Raw genomic sequence first — 21,193 nt, forward strand, 5'->3', positions numbered from 1 at the left:
GTAAACACACAGTGAATGAAGAAAGTGAGTGAACAAGAAACTCTCAGTGCATCATGGGAAGCGTCCAGCAGCCTAGACCTATTCTAGCATAAGTATGGGAGGATTCAGGGTCACCTGATCTAGTCCTGACTATAAATTTGATCAAAAATAAGTTTTTATAGGTTATAATAAGTTTTAGGTCTAATTTTAAAACTGTCTCCCAAATCCAAACTGGGAACTGGTTCCACACAAGAAGGGCCTAAAAGCTCAAGGCTTCCCATTCTACTTTTAAATACCCTGGGAACCATGTGTAAGCCAGCAGTCTTTGGGGGATGTGCTATATTTGGATAAGATGGAGCCTGATTATTCAAGACCTCATACATGAGGAGAAGAATTTTAAGCCAATATGGCAGAAATATGCTCTCTCTTTTGTAGCCTCATTTATCTTCCCCACAAAGTTCAAATCATCTCAAACTGGTTTCTTCAGTGTTGGTCAAGTTACTTGAAAAAAGTAATCAGTAACTAATTACTGATTACTTCCCCAAAAAAGTAATCCCGTTACTTTACTGATTACTTATTTTCAAAAGTAATTAATTACTTAGTTACTTAGTTACTTTTTAAAAACACGATTTACAACCTGAATAGGTGATAAAGCAATAGATCTGTCAGCCCAATTCTACTTTTTCTGCATAATCCATCATACAAAATGTAATCAAATGGAAAAGTCTCTTTTTAAAACTTGTTTTATCAGTTTTAAGCTTTTAACTTTATGCATCAAGCAAAAATTAAATTATATGCACCATTCTCTGACTTGAAGAAATTAGTTTAACATTTAAACCTATTTTCTGCATATTCCAGCACATGAAATAAAATATTTTTTGTTTTTACACTCAGTCTTTCAAATAGATGCAAGTAAAACACAGCAGAAAATAAATAAAATCAAAGACTAGCGGTCCTGTTGCTCTATTTTCACCTGTATAGCAGGAGTGGCGTAGGCGGAGGGGTGCTCTGGTGCAGGTGTGCCGCAGCGGTCAGTTGAAGAATCCGCAAGTTTCTCTGTGAATTTCCCATTACGTCGTTGCGCACTCGGAGCTTGTTTAGGGGGGTTTTCGGTGTAAAAAGAAGTTTTCTTCCCACGCACAACGGACGCTAATGTTTTTGTCACTTTTTATGGAATCAAACTCAAAGTAAGGTCAGTACTTCCACGCTTTAAACGCTGCAGGGTCATACTCTCTCCCGCACTCGATATATGATCCTTTGTTAATCTGCACACAGCTGTTGTCACAAACGTCGCACTCGCTTACGTCACTGTCATGAGACATTCTCGCAAAAAAATCACGGTTATTTAGTAACGCAGTAACGCAGCGTTCCTACGGCAAAGTAACGGTAATCTAATTACCGTTTTTGCAATAGTAATCCCTTACTTTACTTGTTACTTGAAAAAAGTAATCAGATTACTGATTACTGCCCATCTCTGGGTTTCTTCAAGATAACAATGAGTTCACTGTACTCAAATGATCTCCATAGTCACCAGATCTCAATCCAGTATAGCACTTTTGGGAAGTGGAGAAATGGGGGGATTCGCATCATGGACGTGCAGCTGGCAAATCTGTAACAGCTGTCTGATGTGTCATTGCTGGTTTTTGTATTTCTTAAGGACATGATTTTCAGACACTGTTCATCTGCTGTAGGTAGTGTTTTTAAGCCTGCCACTTTTCTTACTCCATACCTACTTACTCTACTGTGATATTTTCCATAGATTCAACTAAAGAAACTTGAACAATGCTTTTGCAACAGGCTCCTAGCAATAAAGTGCCTAAGATTCAATTTAAAATTGGTTCTTTGTTTAAGTTTCTGTTATGTAGATTTCCTGAAAAGGATCAGGTACAAGGACTGGACTAAAATTCAGTAAAAAAGCAGCCAATGTCCAAAAGAAAAAGTCTGAAAGAGCTTCAAAATATGTAGAGAACTAGTGCTTCCGAGGCTGGCTCCTTTCAAGCAAAATATAAAGACATAAGGGATGACTCGTGACTGTACCGTATAGTCCTAACATTGGTGAGTTTTAATTACAGCATAATAATGCATTATATCCAAGGGTTCAAGTGTGCCTGTGTCTGAATTTAGGGTTACCCAACCTCCAAAATCACATTTTAGCCATGGTTATATTTTATAGTTGTTAAAGGCTTCAAAAGAAATGCTGGATAATATTTAAGTACTTTTCTCTAAACTCTGAAATTAGAAAGTTGAAGTACATCAGAACTGTACTAAACTGCAAAACACCTAAAAATAATTAGCACTGAAAATCAAATTCATTGTTAGCTTTAATCCAATATGCTACTTGGAAATAAGCCTTATGTCACTGACTGCATTCAATACTTTTACTCTAAATTCATATTTGTCTGGTCATTGAGTATTCAATGCAGTACCTTTACTTATACCAGAGTTGGGGTTGGTTGGGTGACCAAGGTCACTTGGTGTGAGTCAGGGAATACTCATCAGCAAATCTTGTTTTTACATCTGCATCGCACATTCAAAACCAAATTCATAAACCTGGGACACAGCAGACATGACAACACAAGCAAAATAAAGCCTCTATTATCAGCAAGGGCAGCTGCTGCTGGTGTGACTATTGTCTTTAAGTTATCACTTCACACACACACACACACACACACACACACACACACACACACACACACACACACACACAAAAGATCACCAAAAAACAACTGAACTTAAAATAAACATAAAATGCTCATACTGTAACCAACCACAACAATCACAATAAGCTTTTTTCTCTCTATGCCTGGCTGTTGAATAAATGTTTCTGTGAGGCAAACATTGCAGAGAGATCCTTTCTACCCACGCACAACCTGACAGAGACATTGAGTCCAGTTTGCCTCTACCCACTGGGGCACCCATAGCCTCTTCAGTTTCAATTTGTCTGCATCCTATTAAGGGCCACACATCCTCACTCCCTCATCTTTTTTCCTTATTAATCACAAGACACACCTCATTAGATTTGCAGTAGATCAAGGGCAGTAGCAGCATTATTCTTTGACATCTCTGTTGAGCTTTGTGCCACTGTGATTAAAGACAGCTGATGATGATTCCAATCTGTCCCTCATATTAGACCGCTTTGTCCCTAATTAGCCTGGGGCGGGGGTGCCCTTAAAGTATTTCTTCACACAGAATCTGACAATCTTAAACAACATCACTGGTTGGCTCATGCATTTCAAGAAGTCCACAAAATACGCCCTGCACTGAGGATTTAGGTTTAGAGCTAATTTTAGTTGCTCCAGACCAGCGTGCGTTTGTTTTGGAAGGATGGAGCTGCAATCATCACCGCAGATGTGCAGACCTTGATTCCTCGTGCTCTGTACGGTTACAGGACGGGGTCAGGCTGCATGCAGGAGACTCTGGATAATTAATATAACAGCGGCTTACTTGCCAAGCTCCTCGTACAGCTGGTATTCATCTGTAAAACGTGTGCAAGTAGTCGTTGCCATGATGTTTCCTCCTCGGACCGGTGTGCGGGTGCCGTCTCACAAATGTACGGTGTGTCTCTATCTGCACACAGGAGGACCTCGATCTCAAGTCTCCGCCCACCTTAGACCTCCGGACGGCGGAGTGCTTCAATTGCAGGCCGGTACACACACACACGCTCCCGGCTCGGATGTCAGTAGGATCTCCGCTCTGCCAAGCAATGAGGACGCACTCTTTAAATACCACACGAAACAGTAATGTGAGCTCACTACATGACGTGTCTCTCCGGAGAGAGAGAGAAAAAAGGAAAAGAAAGAAAGAAAAAGAAAAATCAAAAGCCGATAGTGAGCTGACCCAAGAGTGCAGAGGAGCGCAAAATTTGATTACACCTAATACATCATAAAGCGAAGAGAAGCCTGCAGCATACAATGACATTACTGCACTTGGAACTCAGTAAGGGCGCAGTGTGGATCTATTTTTGGGATTCGGTGAGGAGTCCCTCAGTTTATCACAAAACCTACGAAAGTAATAATCAATAAACATAATAATTTTATTACAATTTTGTAAAGGGATTATGGGCGTGTTCAGAGATGAGGCATGGGGAACCCCCTGCAAAAGATGCATTTATGAGTAGAAATGAGTATTTCCGTGTTATATGGCTTTCTGCTTCGGCCTCAAAGTCCAAACATTGCACTTTCTACTCCATACTGTTTATTTCAGATGTGTTTTTTAATTAAATGAAAACTTTTACAAGGTTGCATAAGTCTCACTGTTGTTATACATTCCGACCATATTTGCATAATTATTTTTAATTGCTATCTTGAAAGACAATTTCCAGCTAATGTTTCTATATTTGTCCTCTTCTACCAAATTTAAATCACATCAAGTATGGTAGTAGCATGAATTCTGTACAAATGTTGAGCTAAGAAAGACTAGATTCAACACTGACTGGCTGCGTAATCATGTGGTGGTGGAGGAGATGGTAGCGGTTGCAAGGAACTGTTTTTTTTTTTATTCTCATGTCAAATATGCTAATGAAGCTAGAGCTTCATAGCTTGTATAATATGTAAGATTAACACATAAGGCTCTCTGATATACACAGGAAGAGAAGTAGTGAAACAACCAGAGGAATGTTAAATTAAAACTCAGGGACAGAGAAAATAATTATTTGTGGGTGGGTACAGAGGACTACTCTCAACTTTACTCTTAAAGCAACCAATGGAAATACTGTTGACACTATTTATATCAATTATACTGCCATAAGTAAAACAAGAAAGCCCAAAATATCAAATGGTGTCTTTAAAAAATATTTTGTAGGGAGAGGAAAAATTCACTAAACTAGCTGTGGTCTGGGTTCATTAGGCAGATCAAGTATCGACTCTTGCCTTTAGCTGAGAAAAAACTATTAAGGCTTATTACATTTTGCTTTCTAGGTTTCCGTCTTTCATATTCTATTCTTCTCTTCAAGATATTATAAACTTATTATTTCCATTTACACAGTAAAAAGACAGATAACTCAAGATGAGTGTGATGTACGATACTTACGGATTATCCAGCTGTATACAAGATGATGTATGAAAGTGTATGGAGCCAATGCATTAAAACAACACTGACGTTTCCTAAGTAATTAGGAACTTATTAATGTATTTAAGTTTTTAGTCTGTTTGATTTACATACATCAACAGTTTTTAATTAGACATGCTTTAGAAGGGAAGGACTGTAATTATGACCTCTTTATTATAATTTTTAATGTTTTCTGTTTTGCTATTTATGGAAAAATGTATGCAATGGACCATTGTTTTCACCAATGTGTGTGTGTATCTATCTATCTATCTATCTATCTATCTATCTATCTATCTATATATATATATATATACATATATATACATATATATATATATATATATATATATATAGATAGATAGATAGATAGATAGTTTTCTTTATTAATTGGTGTTAAATAAAAAAAAATGATTGATTAAATCATTATTAATGCAAGGTTCAAAGAATGTATTCATGCATAAATTATAGCTTGCTACCAATTAAGTCCATTATTTAACACTTTATTGAAACAGAAATATCACTCAAAATTGCTTAATAATGTTTTATTAATACATTACTAGTAAATAAAGCCTCAATAATTGATTGATTAACCTATAGTAGCATTCTTATATATGAGTTTGCATTGGGATAGGCATTGTTAATCCCTTTATCCATATTCATAAAGGCTTATTAAGATCATCTAATAACACAAAAATAAGAAAATGTAAGAAAATGTAACAAGGAACTAAAACAGAAAACCTAAACTGAGAAACAGTGGGAACCAGGAACTGGGAACATGGAACCTTAGAACCATGAGAGTAGAGGAGCAGGAGACAAGGGAAGACTGAGACAATGGTCGTGTCCAAATTCATGGGCTGCATCCTCCTGAGGACCCAGCCTTCGCGGTGTACGTGGGCCGGGTCCTCAGAAGGTTGGGTAGGCCGGAAGTAAACGGCTGGGGAAATTGGACGGTCTAGCCTTCTGATTAGCGTCACCGCTGTCTCGGTGGATGTTAATAAACTCGGCCGTCTGCTCCTTGCTATCTAAAATATAACAGGACACTGGCGTAAATTCTCGACCGTCTCATACTTCTTTTTAATCAGTTTTCTGTTTGATGTTTATTTAGCTGTGTAAAAACCAAGGAGGAACCCACCCGGGGGATTAATAAAGTTTTATTTTATCTAATCTAATCTAATAACTTTAATCTCAGCCAAACCGATTGACTCACGAACAAATAAAACACTGAAAAACATTTGTCGGCTGCATTTGTCGGAGTCTACGAATTTGGACTGCCTTCGGCGCGTCGCTGTGACGTAATCGGTCTACAAATGCGGCCTCAGGAGGATGCAGCCCATGAATTTGGACACGACCAATATATACACAAGAGGAAGATTAGGAGAGTGGAGACATCTGGGGAACACAGCAGGAACAAATCAGACATAAGGAGGCAAGGGAAGCAAAGTGAACCAAATGCACAAGAGATGAGGGACTCTCAAAATAAAACAGGAAGCCTGACAAACAGAGAACTCAAAACAATGAATAATTTACAAGATTCAACACTCTAAACATAAAGCACTGGCTCAAGACCCATACCCATGACATAAGCACATAAATAAGTTTTACAAATAATTAACATAAATGAAATTATTAATAAAATTCACACTTTTATCAGCTTATTACTATTGAGATTTAATAAAAACACTTTAATACATTTGTTACAAAATATATATCAGTATATATTATATTCTGTATATATAGAATATATTGTAAGTTGTTACAGTTAAAAGTTTTCTAACATGTTATCATTGATGAATGATGCATTAATAATAGTAGAATACATTACAGTACAAATCAATGTGGAAAACATTACTGTATAGTACTCTGCAAAAGTCTTAAGCCACTCCTCACTAATCCTAACCCACACTTCCAAGGAGACAGGTTTACTTGTAATTATTTAAAGTGCTAACGAGAAATCTTTAGAAAAATTCTATTTTGTTTGTTAAGCCACTTAACACTGACCTATGGATCATTCTTAGTTAAAAAGACACATAACTGAAAGAATGGACCAAAAGTTGCAAAGAATCCATTCTAAACTGTGTCTTTGGGGTTTATACAGCAGCTTGTCACAAAACACATAATTTGTTGCAATTTCTTTAGTTGAATATACAAAAACATAGCAACAATAACAGATTGATATGGCATACAATAGTATTTTTGCACCAACAAGATGATTCCCAGAGTGTGATTAGCCTAAACCCTTGCATATGTTGATGTGGTGTGCAATGTCTCTTTAAAAAAAATTATAGGAGAAAAGGACGCAGCAGATGGACAATACCTTTAAGTCATAACATTAATAAATAGGAAAGATTACAGCATTGACCAGACACAGGACATTTTAGATCCTTCTGGCACTTCTGCTAATCCATCTGCTGTTTACTGAAGTCTTATTAGAAATGGTTTCAATGGAAGGGCTGCTATCAAAGAGCAATTTTTAAGAAAGGGAAATGGGGAGTAGAGGCTGAGCTATTGCATATCTGATATTACACAAGAACTGGACTGAAAATCAGTTGTAATAGGTCTCATTGAGTAATGAATCTGAATTATTATTCAATTAAATTTTAATTTTATTTATACAGTGCCAAATCACAACAACAGTTGCCTCAAGGTGCTCAGAGCAGACCTAACAATAATACATACAGATTATGTATGAAGGTCAGGAGAGAGGTATAACACTGAGTACTCTGTATAACACAGTGGAGACTCTTTCAGCCTTTTTGGGCTTCATATCAACCGGTGGTGTTGGGGATTTTGTCAAAATTAATAGAATTTTGAACACAGAAAAGTACTGTCAGATTTTGATGTGCCATGCAGAGAGAATTGAAAAATAAAGTTGATCATACTAAATATTGACTTTCAAGCACATCAGAATTCTAAAAACTCAGTTTTTCCCCCTATTTAATATATATCCACATATGTTTGCTCATTTCAATAAATTGCTGCAGCTATTTCCCATCGTTCTATAAAAATATACAGAAATAAGGGGTGGCTTAAGACTTTTGCTGCACAGTATTGTACAGATTAGGTAAAATCACCTCCAGCTGAAGCTAGCCACAACATTAGTATACTTTACAGATGCAGTGTGCTAGTACCAGTTTGGACCACATTTTGCCTGGAGAGCAGCCTTAACTCTTCATCATAGACTGAACATGCTGGAAGCAATCCTCAGAGATTTTAGTCCATGTTGACATGATAGCATCACACAGTTGATGTCTACGTTGCAGGTACTGTAGATATCAGTTGAAGTCATGTATTAACGTTAGCTATCTCAGGTTATCACTGGTCAGTAATTTCAGAAAACTGAAACATCAGTAAGATAAAATGCCTTAATATCTGTAAATGTTATTATGAGCCTATGAACCTTTTAGCCTCAAGTTAAAGTAATGCATTCCTAAGCTTAATGTGCACATTCAATACATCTGTAATCACACTGTCTGCTAGTCTATGCTTTTCAACACTTCCACTTTCCCCATGCTGTAAAACTCAATGCTGATGTCATTGTTCTAGTCCAATCGTCTTTCTGCCGCCATCTTTAAACCAATCAGCCTCCATGCCACTTATTTTAACTCTCACTGCTCACTGTCCCTTTCAGACTCCTTTGCACAATCCACCTTCTCCACATCTCCCACGTTGCTCAGAGTTTCAGCCAAGCCTCCATCTTCATCACCACCATCAGGGTTTAAAATCCAAGGCACTCCTACCTACTGAAGTAGTAGTTAAATCATTTAAATAAGTTAAGTTTAAATGAAGCTGTCTGATTTTATTTGACATTTATTTTAAAGATTATAATAGTTATGATTATGCTTTCACATATGTAAGTAAAATGTAATAAAACTGTAAAACGTATGATGTATTTTAACAACACTGTATGATTTTGATGTGTACTGTATATATAAAAAAAAAAATTATCTTGTCCAAAGAGTGGCGTGGACTCAAGGAGTTCAGAAAACCCTTTCTCATATTTATTTGTAAATTGTTAGATGTTTTTTTTATTCTTGTTTTTTTTTTTGTTTTGTGTAGTCATTAACAGCAGAGCAAGGAAGCCAAACCAGCAAACCAGCAGGTAATCATCACAGTTTGAAATAAAAACAGAATCAGTAGGGCAGATAACACATAGGCACTGCAGAGTTGAATCAAGAGTCAAACAGTGTACAATAGTACATATCAGCTTCAATTTAATGACTCATCCCTGTCAGAATATGGAAATATTCCCTTCCCACCAATCTCAACAAATTTGCAAAATTTGCAGCTTCTTTTATTAGGGACAAACTTCCATCATTCCAGCATTTCAAAGGTGTTAATAAGTGTTGCCTCTGCTGCCATGAGCTCTTTAAATGGAGATGCTTCAGTTCATGTTTGGCTGAGGTTTTGTGGCATGTCAGAACTGCACGGCACTCGGTGGGATGTCAAACATAGATGGGTCAAAGTCCTGCCCTTTGAAAGGTGACCCTTCAGCATCCCATCCCTTCTTCAGCATCTCATGCACTTTCTGCAAAGAAACATGGACACAGATATGTTATGTATGTATCTTTCATGCTAACAAACATCCTCACAATTCACACACAATCCAGGTGCACTACAGCAGTGACTTCCAACTATATTTGTCAGAATAGGTTTTAAGGACTTGACTCAATAACTGAATATCATTTAAGCCGATTTATAAGATAAACGTTTTTATTTTACAGAAATAATATAGATATAGATAATATAGATATAGCCTGTGTGTGTGTAATGAATAGTTTGTGTTATTTTTTAATTTGCTCCTTACCAATTCATGACTTTGTGGCTTTCCCTGCAGCTTCTGGTGGTAGTCAAATGTGAGCCTGTCCAGAACAGCATGCTCCTCCTCATCCACTGTTGCCATGGAACGCTCACGGTTAATTTGGTTTATATCAATCTCCTTTTCGCCTTTGAGCACCGCATTCCACCAAACCTCTGATGTCTTGTTCAGTGACAACTGTAATTCAGAGACAGGATGTTCAATTCAAATATGTTAGACAATCTTTGAAAAGCCAACACTGGCTTTTGATAAAATTACTTTTTTGAGAGCAGAACTCATTTTTACACTTATCCTGTTATTCCAAGCACTAGAGAGCATTAACTCTTTCTAAACTAAACATTAAATGAAAACATCTCATTATGCAATGCAGAGTCTCTGTAGAGTCTAGTGTTCCTGTACATGACATTAACTTAATATCCCCACAGGGAAAGAACAATATCTTACACAAAGATAAGTAATTTAATAGTCATTAACATGAACAAAATTAGATTTTTGTCTTCGATCACCACATTATTCATCATCTACAGCCCTTGTCACCTTCGCTGTACAGAAAGGTTGGACTGTAGCTTCTGTTTTACTTTTTATTCATAGAGAATTGAATTTTCCAAATTAAATCAGAGCTTTCAAACTCTGAAATGGAAAAGTCAATCTTTAATTTCTCCATACTACATTAGTGCAACTCCTTCTTCGCCACTCTCGCCTCCTCTCTCCTGGCTTGGCTTCATGTTTTACAATTGATTTTAAGATTTCGCTGATCAGCTTTGAAGCAAGTTCTGGGTCTGGAACAGCTATGACAACCTCTTATGAGCCAGTAGTCAGGCCAGTCAAGCCAGTGCCAGTGACCTTCTTTCTTCTTTTTACTACCATAAAACCAGATGTTAGCTCCTGATAGGTGTTAATCCCTCTTGTTAGTTCATATTCTGATAACTCAAATAGCAGAAGGTGCACTCATTGCCACATTTTCTTCAGGAGTGTTCTTGTTGTTATTACAAAAATTAGATAATGCTTATGTGTACTCACAACCACACAGTGTCCAGGTTCCAGACTCCACAGAGAGTTTTCAGTGTTGATCTTGTAAGTGAATTCACCCTCCATCAGTGTCTTCTCTTCGGCTCCATCCCTCACACATACTCTCACGCCACTTGTTTGCAGACTAACACTGACCTGTGGGCCGTGAACACAGTTACAATAAGTAAAGTGTTATAAAAAAGTATCACTGGTGTCTCACATAGTTAAATAGACCTGCATTCACCTGTCTGCCTTTAACAACCGTCTTGGGCACAAACACGCGGACCTCCACATCCATGTAATCCTGAGACCAGCTGTAATTTTCCCTCACTGCCCCATTGTAACTGTCGGGATTGGACTGGAAGTTTTCTTGACTTCTGAAACACAAAATTCAAATTCAATTTTTATATAAACGTCTTAAATACTGACGCTACATTTTGAAATGCATGAGCCATTTCAGAATCAAATTAGAAATAATTCGTTAGTGCAAAGCCTCATTATTTAAAATGTTCTGAAGCTACCAGAGTTAAGTAAGAACCACTGTTAAGCTGGTGGAAACCCTGCACACCCATACAAAATTTAATTTAATAAATTTAATACAAGTCTAACAAATCCAAAATAGCAATTTTAGTTTTGTTGTCTCCCCGAAAACAAAACAAAACAAACAAAAAATAAACACCTTCAAACTATAATTTCACAGGAAGATTCCACCTAAGAGTGAAGCAGAGGCTGAAATCCAGTGTCACTTGTTGATGGGATATGTGCTTCCTGATTACAAGACTTGACATTACACTGTTATTGTGAGAACTCAACAATACTGCAGCAGAGCCAGGTGTCTGGTTCTACTTCTGCTTCTTTTGAAAGCTGTCTTTCTGTTGATTTCATCAAGATGACCTTAAGGTCGCAATGAACCAGCTTCCAGTCCAAGTATGAAGTGGATGGGATGAAATTTAGCAACTTGAAGTCCAAGGCCACAGCCCTTGACTAGAAAAGGGTAGAGTAGCCCCTACAGGTTGTGTACAAGTTGCTGCCACAAATGGAGGAGTTAAAATATTTTGTAGTCTTGTGGCTACACAGGAAGCTGCGGCCAATGGCTTTCTGCTAGGCCTCAAGTCTAGTACATGTAGTCACTAAACTTTCCAAATACAATGGAGAGTTCACACATATTTTTTCTGTTTTCCCATCTCACTGTTTTCATATAGTACATCACACAGTTGTCCATTCCATATCCTATACACATCACTTCATCCAATATTGAGGCACGTATTCCTTCTCCTCTGTCTTTTTCAAAATTGCTGAAATTTGAGGCACTTTAGTCTGCACATAGCATTGCTCGCACACAGTGCAGAGTGGTTATACATTATATTTCCAGAAATATTCACTTGTCACCCTTCATATGTATAAGTATGATATTGGTATGATATTGGTCCATCCTTTGCAGCTACAACACAAGATTTAGGAATGTGTTTATGCACTGTTCTTGAGCTAAACTGAAGGTCATGTAAAGTTTCGAGTTCTGCAGCGATTGACTCCACCTCAGCACACTATGCACCTCAGCATCTGCTGATCCCTGTTCCTGTGATTTTACATGGCCTACCACTTTGTGGCTGAGTTACTGTCATTTCCAATTGCTTCCACTTTGTTATAATATCACTAACAGTTGACTGTGGAATATTTAGTAGCGATGAAAATTCACAACTGGACTTGTTGAACATGCTGGAATTCACTGAGCTCCTAAATGTTTGTAGAAGCAGTCTGCATGCATAGGTGCTTGACTTTATACACTGGTCGCCATGGAAGTGATTGGAGTACCTGAATTCAATTATTTAGATGGGTGAGTGAATACTTCTGGCAATATAGTACAGCAAAGTACAGCAGAACTAAGTTGGTTAGCAGTGAACATTTTCTGTCTTAGTTTATAAATATAAATATTTTCCATGTTCTCCTTGTTTCTGCCTGGGTTCTCTCCAGGTACTCTGGATTGCTCCCACAGCCCAGAGACAGGGGCAGGGTTAGGTTAACTAGTGATTCTAAATTTCCTTTAGGTGTGAATGTTAGTGCAGTGGTTGTCTATCTCTCTGCATTAGCCCTGCAACAGAACCTGCAACTAACCTTCACGAAAGTCTGCATCCCGTCACAAAGTCATTTTAAGGCCTAAAATTGACCTTGACAAGTGCATTTACTGAAACACTGTAATGTGCAGAGTAATGTTTATGTTGGACCATATTTAAAACAACAGATGCTTCAAAGGTTAAAAAACGCCTGTAGCTACTCACCCTGCTTTGGATTTAGAGTTGGCTGCAGCTGCCTGATCTTCACAAATTGCTGGACTGCTGCTGCTATCCTGCTGAGAGCAGACGGATGTGCCTGAGGCTGCTGGAGCTGAAACATCCCCAGAACGTGAGGGGGAGTTCTCCATCTGCACCGCCTCTGTACTCTGCTGCTTGGTTTCATCACAAGGCTCAGAGGCAACCTCCAGCTCCTGAACTGCAGGAGGAACATACCTAGTCTCCTCTCTCTTCTTCAGATTGCTCACTGCTCTCTCTCTGTCGTGCTCCGCCAGCTTCTCGAATAACTTAAATGTCTGAGGAAAGATTTAAAGGTTATCTCTTATCATCATTTGAGAGGCAGAGAACTCTAGATTAGGATCTAACCTTCACCAGTCTTAGGGCAATAACAAATGTATTGCTATAGGTCTGTGGCTCATATAGACAGCAAGGCTATCACCAAGCACAGGAGTTATTTTGTATTATGTAGGTGTTAATTTATCGACGAATCACTGCAGTCTAAGAAACTCGAGGACCACAAAAGTGTACGTAACATTATAACAGCTTCATTTTTAACCCGTGATTGTAAATAATATGCATGTGCACAAACTGTACACTTAGTCATGTGTGTTGCCAAGGTATTTACATTTAGCAGGTTAAAATGTTGAGAAATTTCACCTTAAGCACCATCTTCTCTGCCACACCTGGAGGGAAACCCATCTTATCATTGGGACTCGACAGCAGGCGATAAAAGTCAGTCTTGCGGTACAAGAACCCAAAATAGACCTGCAGAAAGTCCTGAATGTTCCCAACATGCTGCAGGATCCCCAGAAGAGCATTATCGTACATCTCTGTCATCTCCAGCGGCGACGCCATCGCAGCTTTCAATCTTTATTCCTCTCAACAAGTCTTCAAATTATTCAAGCCAATACTTATCCCACCAAAATAATGACAGTTTGCCAAGAAACAAGTGGGACGAGTAGGATAACGCTTCTTAGCAACTACTTTTCTCTTTCCAGAACAATACAAATACTTCCGGTGCAACGTTTTCAAAATAAGTGTGCAGTCTTTGACAAATATCGGATACCGGGTATCAAAACAAAAGAAAACAAAACAAACAAAAAACCCCACAAGCTATGGCTATTTGTAGTGTTTTTGTGTATTTATTTATTTTTTAATACATACAAAATTGAAACAATCACGCATTTAGGATCCCCCCCTTTTCAGTTCTTGACTTATATTTATGTATTTATTTTTTAATAGCACAGATAGGCTAAGCAACATTAGTACAAATTTTTTGTACTAATGTATATTATACACAATAATAATATTAATGTTTAAAGCAAATTAATCATTAATAATTAAAAGAACGACTATGGTTAAATTAGAAGAAAAACTAAAGAGTACATATTAGGTAACAAAATGTATATTTTAAAATGCATCTGTTAAAAATAGGAATTTTAACTTGCTTTAAATAACAATTCGTACGAGAACATGTTGTGAGGAAAAACTTTGCAATTAAACTGTAAATTAAACTGTGTGTTTGCATACAATTTTCGTTGTTCTTAAAGCACAATGTTAATAAAGATTCTGATTCTGATTCTAAAATATCACTCATCTTTAACGATCTTAAAACTTTTATTTTCCCTCTTTCCGGTTGGTTCAGGTTAATAGTTGTCCGGTGGAAACTTGTGGAAACTGTCTGTGGAGAAAAACAGTTCCAGTATACAGCTCAAGTTCAGTATAGAAACGTTAATTTTGTTATTTTTACGTGTTATAATTATTACCGAGCTTTCGAAAAGCTTCGGCTACTTATACAGTAATAAACAGAGTGACTGCTGTGTTGTAGTTTATTACCACGAGTTAATTATTTGAATAAAACATGGCGGCGTCCTTGAGCAGCATAGGAAACGTGAGGGTGCTGGTAAGAAAGTCATTTTAAACCGTAACATTTACTTAATTTCCATGAAGTCTTGTTGACCGTGTAGCTATCGGCGTGCACCCATTAATTTAGCGCTACGTTTGGTAAGACTTTATATATATATAAACATTTTTAAGCTAGGGGTTAGCTAACTTGCTCTTGGCTGCCTAAATTCCTGTGAGAAATAGCAAAAATTTCAGACATGTAACAAACGTTTGTGTCAGTTTGTTACTACTGCGTTGTATGACCACAGAAGCCAAGCGTGTTTGTTTGTGGCACTACGAACCTGAATTATCAAACATGACAACATCTATAACAGCCTTTTGTCTTATCAAAATATCTGAAACTGCATTATGAATACTAAGAACGGCAACTAAGATGTCGACAAATACCTTTTAACAACTCGTTACTACACAACTTTAAAACAATTTGCAATAGGAATGATTCACAAGACAGCCCACTAGTTTAGACTAGCTGTGATTTAACGATACGACATCTCTGACACTATGTCCAAGACATCTGTGCACTGTGTTGCAGAGATGCATTATATGGACAAAAGTGTTTTGCCACCTGCACATTACACCTACAGGAGCTTCCATGAGCTTCCACGCTAAATCCATAAGCATTAGTGGAGAGTTGCTCCACCTCTGCAGCAAAATCAGCTTCCTACAAGACTTGGGAGGCTGTCTGTGGAAATAATTGCCCATTTATCAAGAAGAGCATTAATGAGACCAGACACTGATGTTAGACCTGAGGGCCTGATTGAAAATCTCCATTCCTTGTATTTTCCTTTCTTAACTTGGTTTGAAATATTTTGCGCTACATTATTAAGCAACTGAAACAGCCTCTGCATGTTAACACAGGAAGAAAATAAAATTCGCTGAAACACACTGTTCACTACAGTCACAGCTTGCTGTCATGATCCAAATATTAATGTTTGTACGGATATTTCTCCAAAACATGTCTTGATTATAATTATTTGTAGTAATAAGTTATTAGTTTTAGTAAGTATTCTTATTTGTCCAATGCTAGCATGCATGATTGTTTCACAGACTAGCATTAGCAGATGTAATGACTGCCAGAGTGGTCAGTAGGTATTACAATTCAAGCACAATTGCTTCAGACATTTCAGTGTTTTACAAAGCATGGTCTTGCCCAACACCTCTTCCTGCTAAGTAGGAGTGTTGCATCAGCAAGGACTTCCAGCTTATCTTTGCTAAGTCAAACATGCTGAGCCACATGCTTTGACATCCCCATTGGGAAATAAGGGAGAAGCCAGATGTACCTTTTTGCTTTTGAAATGATTTCTGACCATCAATTCAATATTTACTCACCGGTTTTCACTCTCACCACATTACCTGTTTTGCAGAGCGCCTTAGCTTGGTCCAGCTCATTGTGCAGCTTCTCTGGAAGCAGGGGCCTCCATGTTACTGTGTCGTGCTGCAAGGTAAGCGGCCTTGACCGTCTCAGGGCTGTTGTATCAGCAACACTAACTGTTTAACATAGTGTTTATCTTTTTAACTTTCACACAGTATATTGTTACATCTGTGCTCATTGTGATTTAAACACAGGGATGATGAAATAAAATAAAATAAAATCTAAATAAGTATTGTTGCAGATGTACACATAATGATAAAGCACTTGGAGGGCACATATCTCTCCCGAGGCAGCTCCCTCTCTGGGCAGTATTTACTTTTATGGGAATAGTGTTGTATTTTGTATATATTAATTTTGTGTTCGTAAACATACTTTAACAAATTTGTTTACATCCCCATACAATCATTTAGAGTGAAAGATACACACTGTCCAAATGCCTATTTCCTATTTGACTTTTTATAAACCTGCTGCTGTATCACCTGAATTATTCTGATACTTTACAAGAGCCACACTCAGAGTGGTTCAGAGGTCACAACCATTTAAAAAGAATAGTAATTTGAGGTTTTTTGTTGCGTTTACAAAGGCTGTTAGGTTGATATAGGCTACGTTCACACTGCAGGTCTTAATGCTCAATTCCGATTTTTTGATCAAATCCAATTTTTTTGTCTGCTTGTTCACACTACAAATAAAATGCGACAGCAAATGTGCTCTAGTGTGAACGCTCAAAGCGGCCCGCATGCGCAAAAGAAGACGTCACACACAACGCGCTCTGTTTAGACCCAGAGCAAACAGTATTGTTTGACTGATGGCCCTTAATATAAAGACTTCGGACTTTACGTTTCCCAATTTTTGCTTTAAGTTATTTTGTTATTTACATAATAATGTAAATAACCTAATAATTATCCCTATTGCTGTTTTAGAGAGGAGCGGTGCTTCAAAGGATAGTTGCAGATTTCTGTCAGAATCTGCAGATTATACAGTACAAATAAAATGTTCACGTTGTCTTCCCAACAGTTTCACTGACATCTACACGGGATGGCCAGGAAGCGTTCGCGATGTCTTCTCAGGCGCTTCTCCAGCGCTGATAATTGGCGTCTGTCTTGTGTCAGTGACGTAAAAGACGAATTTAATGCAACATGACCGTTCAAACAGCAGTCGCTTTCTAAAACATCGGATATGTATCGGATTCAGTACCACAAACGAAAGTGACCCAGATTGGATTTGAAAATATCGGATTTGTGTCGTTCACACTGTCATACCATGATCGGATATGGGTCACATAGGGTCAAAAAAATCGGATTTGATGCGCTTTCGCCTGCAGTGTAAACGTAGCCATAGATTATTAACTTTCAATGGGTCTGATAGTGTTTTCTCCAAATATACCCAAGAGGTGCCCTTTTGTCTTTCTCTTTTACAGAATCGAGCCGCTCGTATCCGAGTAGGGAAAGGAGACAAACCTGTGACCTATGAGCAAGCGCATCATCCTCACCACATTGGCCACCGCAAAGGATGGCTGTCACAGCACACCAGTGAGCATGACTGAGATTGAGAATATGCTCTCGCTAGGCACATTTGATTTTATGCACACTGTCCTCTCACATATTTGGTCATGAATTAGTTAACTCAGTGATTTTTATGGAAGCAGTCATTGGTGTGGATAGCTCTCAGACTACATACCAATCATCACTGAGTCCAACCAAACTATGCACTTTAGCTTGAATGCTCCTGTGCCACAGACTTAAAGTGTTGTGCACAGGCCATCCACACACTGATACTGGGAAACATTTCCATGTTTTCAAAGTGTGTCCAACACATTTTCCAAGTCGAAACTAATTTTAGCATTTGATTAAATATTTTTATCTGTTCAAGAGAACCACAGCAATCAAGCACCTTCAAAGAGAAAAGCTGGCAAGACCCAGTGCTTCATCCACTGCTGAGGCTCTCCAGTTAGTCTCTCATCCTGCAGTTGGATACAATGGGGAGATCAGCAGTCCTTGTTCTTCTGTGGAGATTTGCTGGAAGCTTGAACTAGAATTTTCAGCAAGTGGAGAACTGATTAGGCTCCGTAGAAGAACGAGAACCACCATCTCTAACTGTTCTCAAACTATGAGGTTTGGGTCTGTCTGACCATGAGATGAGAGACTCGCTGGAGAGACAGCTGATTTCTGACTTATCAAAACTCTTTTTGACTTGATGGTCTATAAAGCAAACCAATGGATGTAGCCGCTGTGACATCACCTGTTGGTTCTACACTGTGCATTTTGAAGCCTCCCTGTTAGTATTTTTCTTGCAGCCCAGTTGGCTTTTTGGAACCAGAATTTATCGTATTAGTCTGTTAATTACCATACACATGCTAAACAACAGAGCAATAAAATAATAGAATTTCACTCATCAAAACTGCAGCACGAACAGGACAGGTCCAGTTCAGTGTCTCAGATTATTGAAGTGAGGCCGAGCACACAGCTTTTATCTGCTGCATGTCAGTGCACTTGTTTCTGTCGGAAACGATTTATAGAGTCATGATGTTTGTGCTCTCCACGGCCAGACAGCAGCAACTAGTGGTTTCATTTTATAATCTTTTTAGACTTCATCAAACTCTGCTCTGTCTTTTGATACTTTTCAGTGTCTGCATATGGTGTTTGCAGTTTATTACAGAAAATGCATAATTTAAGCAAAATTAAGACCTAAAGATAAATATTAAACTTTTCAACTATATCTCTAAACATAATATTAAACATGGTAAAGAAACTTAAAATAAGATTTATGTTGTCTAATGTGACTGTGAGCCTTATTAATAAATATTTTGCTGAAGAGGCAGTGATCTTTTCGTTTGCACATCTTTGTCCATCATGTGTAATTCAGTCCAAATTCCTCTTAATCTTTCATGACAGCTCCAGTTTCTTTTCTCTCTTGCTGATAGGTAACCTCAAAGGAGAGGATGGGGCAGCTGAACGCACTGTAGAAGATGTCTTCATTCGGAGGTTCATGTTTGGGACGTTCCACGGGTGCCTGGCCAATGAGATTGTCATCAAAAGGCGTGGCAATTTGCTGAATGTGTGCGCAGTGATGCTACAGAAGTTACCACCACAGAAGTTTTACTTCCTGATTGGCTATACAGAGTCACTGCTGTCACACTTTTACAAATGCCCTGTCAAGTTAGAGATTCAGACCCTGCAGGATAAGATTGTGTACAAGTACCTCTGATTAAACTGTCCGTAACCATTTTCTCTGTAGATAGTAGATGTGCTACCAGTTTCTACCTTTTTGATTTTTGAAAAATGAATGAGCAGATTTCAAATATTTGTTTTATTTATGTCCTCAAAAGGGTTTTAAGTTAGGAGAGAGGAGATCACTGTTGTTATAAAATTAGCTGGTGAAACCTGTTGCATTTTCTACAAAATGCTCATCAATTTTTGTTACTGAAGTTAAATAAATGACCAAAACCTTGAATTCTAAGAGATACTTTATAGTGCTGGTTTGCAAAGGAAATTGACATAACTGCACATATTTATTGAGTATTTAAAATGTGAAAACACATCAAACACTGTGTCATCAGCAGATTTACAGACAGGTGACAAAAGAAATACTTGAACCTCTAACCCCCCCCGGAAGAAGATCCAGAGCTCTGGGATGCTGTGTGGCAATTTTGTTGTCGTGATTTGGATTCACCTCTCCTTTTAAAGGAGAGTGTTGATCTGATCACCTTTATCCTATGAAGAAACACTTCTACCCTGAGTGGGTTTTTTTCAGCAATGGAAAAGCCCCCATCCATCCATATCTTTTTAAAGAATGATGTTGCATTTTTTGCTTTCTTTTCAAGCTCGTTAGATGAGGTGTGGAGTAGGAGTGACAGAGGGGTTCATAGTCGGGGTGAGATTACAGAGATATCAGGGATGGCTCTGAGTCCCTTCATGTTTGCAATGCTGAATGACAGGTCGACAGATGAGGTCAGGCAGGAGCCTCTGTGGAATGTGATGTTTGCAGACGACAAAGCGATCTGACCTTTTTTTTTTTTTTTTTTTTTGGATGATTAAATTATTTTACTTTGCACACAGAAACAAAATTATTTCACAAAAAAATAGGTCAGAGCTCTAGTTTTTTCTCATCTGACCAAAGGATGTGCTTCCAGTATGTATATTTCTCAGTTTGTATTTGGCATACTTCCATCTGGCTTCACAATGTCTCCTCCGTGGTGAAGTTTTTCTTGGTCTGCAGTTTCATAGTCCAGTCCTCTGCAGGGTTCTAGTGGTTGTCTTGTTTTAGACTACAGTCTTTAGAAACATGCCTCATTAGTTTTCAATCCAGAGTCTTTAATTAATTCCTCTTCTATTATTATCTCCAAAGCCACATGCTAACACAACACTACCTGAACTTAAATCTCAAAGGTTGATTATCTTGCTAATGGTGTTCCATCTTCACTGTGTGAAAGAAGGCAACACATCAGAGATGCTTGACTGACTTGTATAACTCACAAATGTGCATTTAAGGTGTAATGTTAAAGTCTTTTTAAAAAGTCCTCTGCAAAACTAGGACATCTTACTATTCATCAGTGATTAAGGAAACTAACATAAGTAAAGGGAGAATAGCCCCAGGTTTCTTTTCAGTTCTGTAGCCAGGCTAAGAAAAGAATCATAGCTCAGTTATGCCAAATGTCAACCTTGGTGTAAGCACAGGTAACTCTACCTGACACACCTCTGACGAGCTGATCAAAACACTTTGTCAGGTTTTAGGAATTACCTGATAATCTTGGAGGGGAATTTCAGCTGGCCACCTAGGCCA

At 38.0% G+C, this 21,193-nt stretch overlaps 3 protein-coding genes across 6 annotated transcripts in view; 1 reads left to right on the forward strand and 2 right to left on the reverse strand.

Annotated features, from left to right (window-relative positions):
• Positions 1-3,871, reverse strand: part of camk2b2 (calcium/calmodulin-dependent protein kinase (CaM kinase) II beta 2) — a 71,307-nt gene extending 67,436 nt beyond the window's left edge. For 2 of the 4 annotated variants that reach the window (XM_084936086.1, XM_084936083.1), the window contains exon 1: positions 3,424-3,866. In XM_084936086.1, coding sequence (XP_084792212.1) covers positions 3,424-3,485 — 62 coding nt within the window. In that variant the 5' untranslated portion in view covers positions 3,486-3,866. Of the gene's footprint in view, positions 1-3,423 lie in introns of all 4 variants that reach the window. The other 2 variants (XM_084936084.1, XM_084936085.1) reach the window with 2 other exon arrangements.
• A 5,130-nt stretch (positions 3,872-9,001) lies between these two features.
• nudcd3 (NudC domain containing 3) lies at positions 9,002-14,150 on the reverse strand. The gene is made up of 6 exons (XM_084936089.1): positions 13,795-14,150; positions 13,126-13,433; positions 11,094-11,226; positions 10,862-11,005; positions 9,830-10,018; positions 9,002-9,550 (listed from the first exon to the last, which is right to left on the reverse strand). The coding sequence occupies exons 1-6, from the start codon at positions 13,990-13,992 to the stop codon at positions 9,440-9,442; spliced, it is 1,083 nt and encodes a 360-aa protein (XP_084792215.1). The 5' UTR covers positions 13,993-14,150; the 3' UTR covers positions 9,002-9,439.
• Positions 14,151-14,789: 639 nt separating this feature from the next.
• Positions 14,790-19,864, forward strand: mrps24 (mitochondrial ribosomal protein S24). The gene is made up of 4 exons (XM_084936095.1): positions 14,790-15,040; positions 16,407-16,484; positions 17,832-17,943; positions 19,335-19,864. The coding sequence occupies exons 1-4, from the start codon at positions 14,999-15,001 to the stop codon at positions 19,616-19,618; spliced, it is 516 nt and encodes a 171-aa protein (XP_084792221.1). The 5' UTR covers positions 14,790-14,998; the 3' UTR covers positions 19,619-19,864.
• Positions 19,865-21,193: the final 1,329 nt, after the last annotated feature.

The sequence above is a fragment of the Perissodus microlepis genome, chromosome 7, assembly GCF_051167445.1.
Source record: "Perissodus microlepis isolate ML-2025 ecotype Zambia chromosome 7, ASM5116744v1, whole genome shotgun sequence".
Classification (NCBI taxonomy): domain Eukaryota; kingdom Metazoa; phylum Chordata; class Actinopteri; order Cichliformes; family Cichlidae; genus Perissodus; species Perissodus microlepis.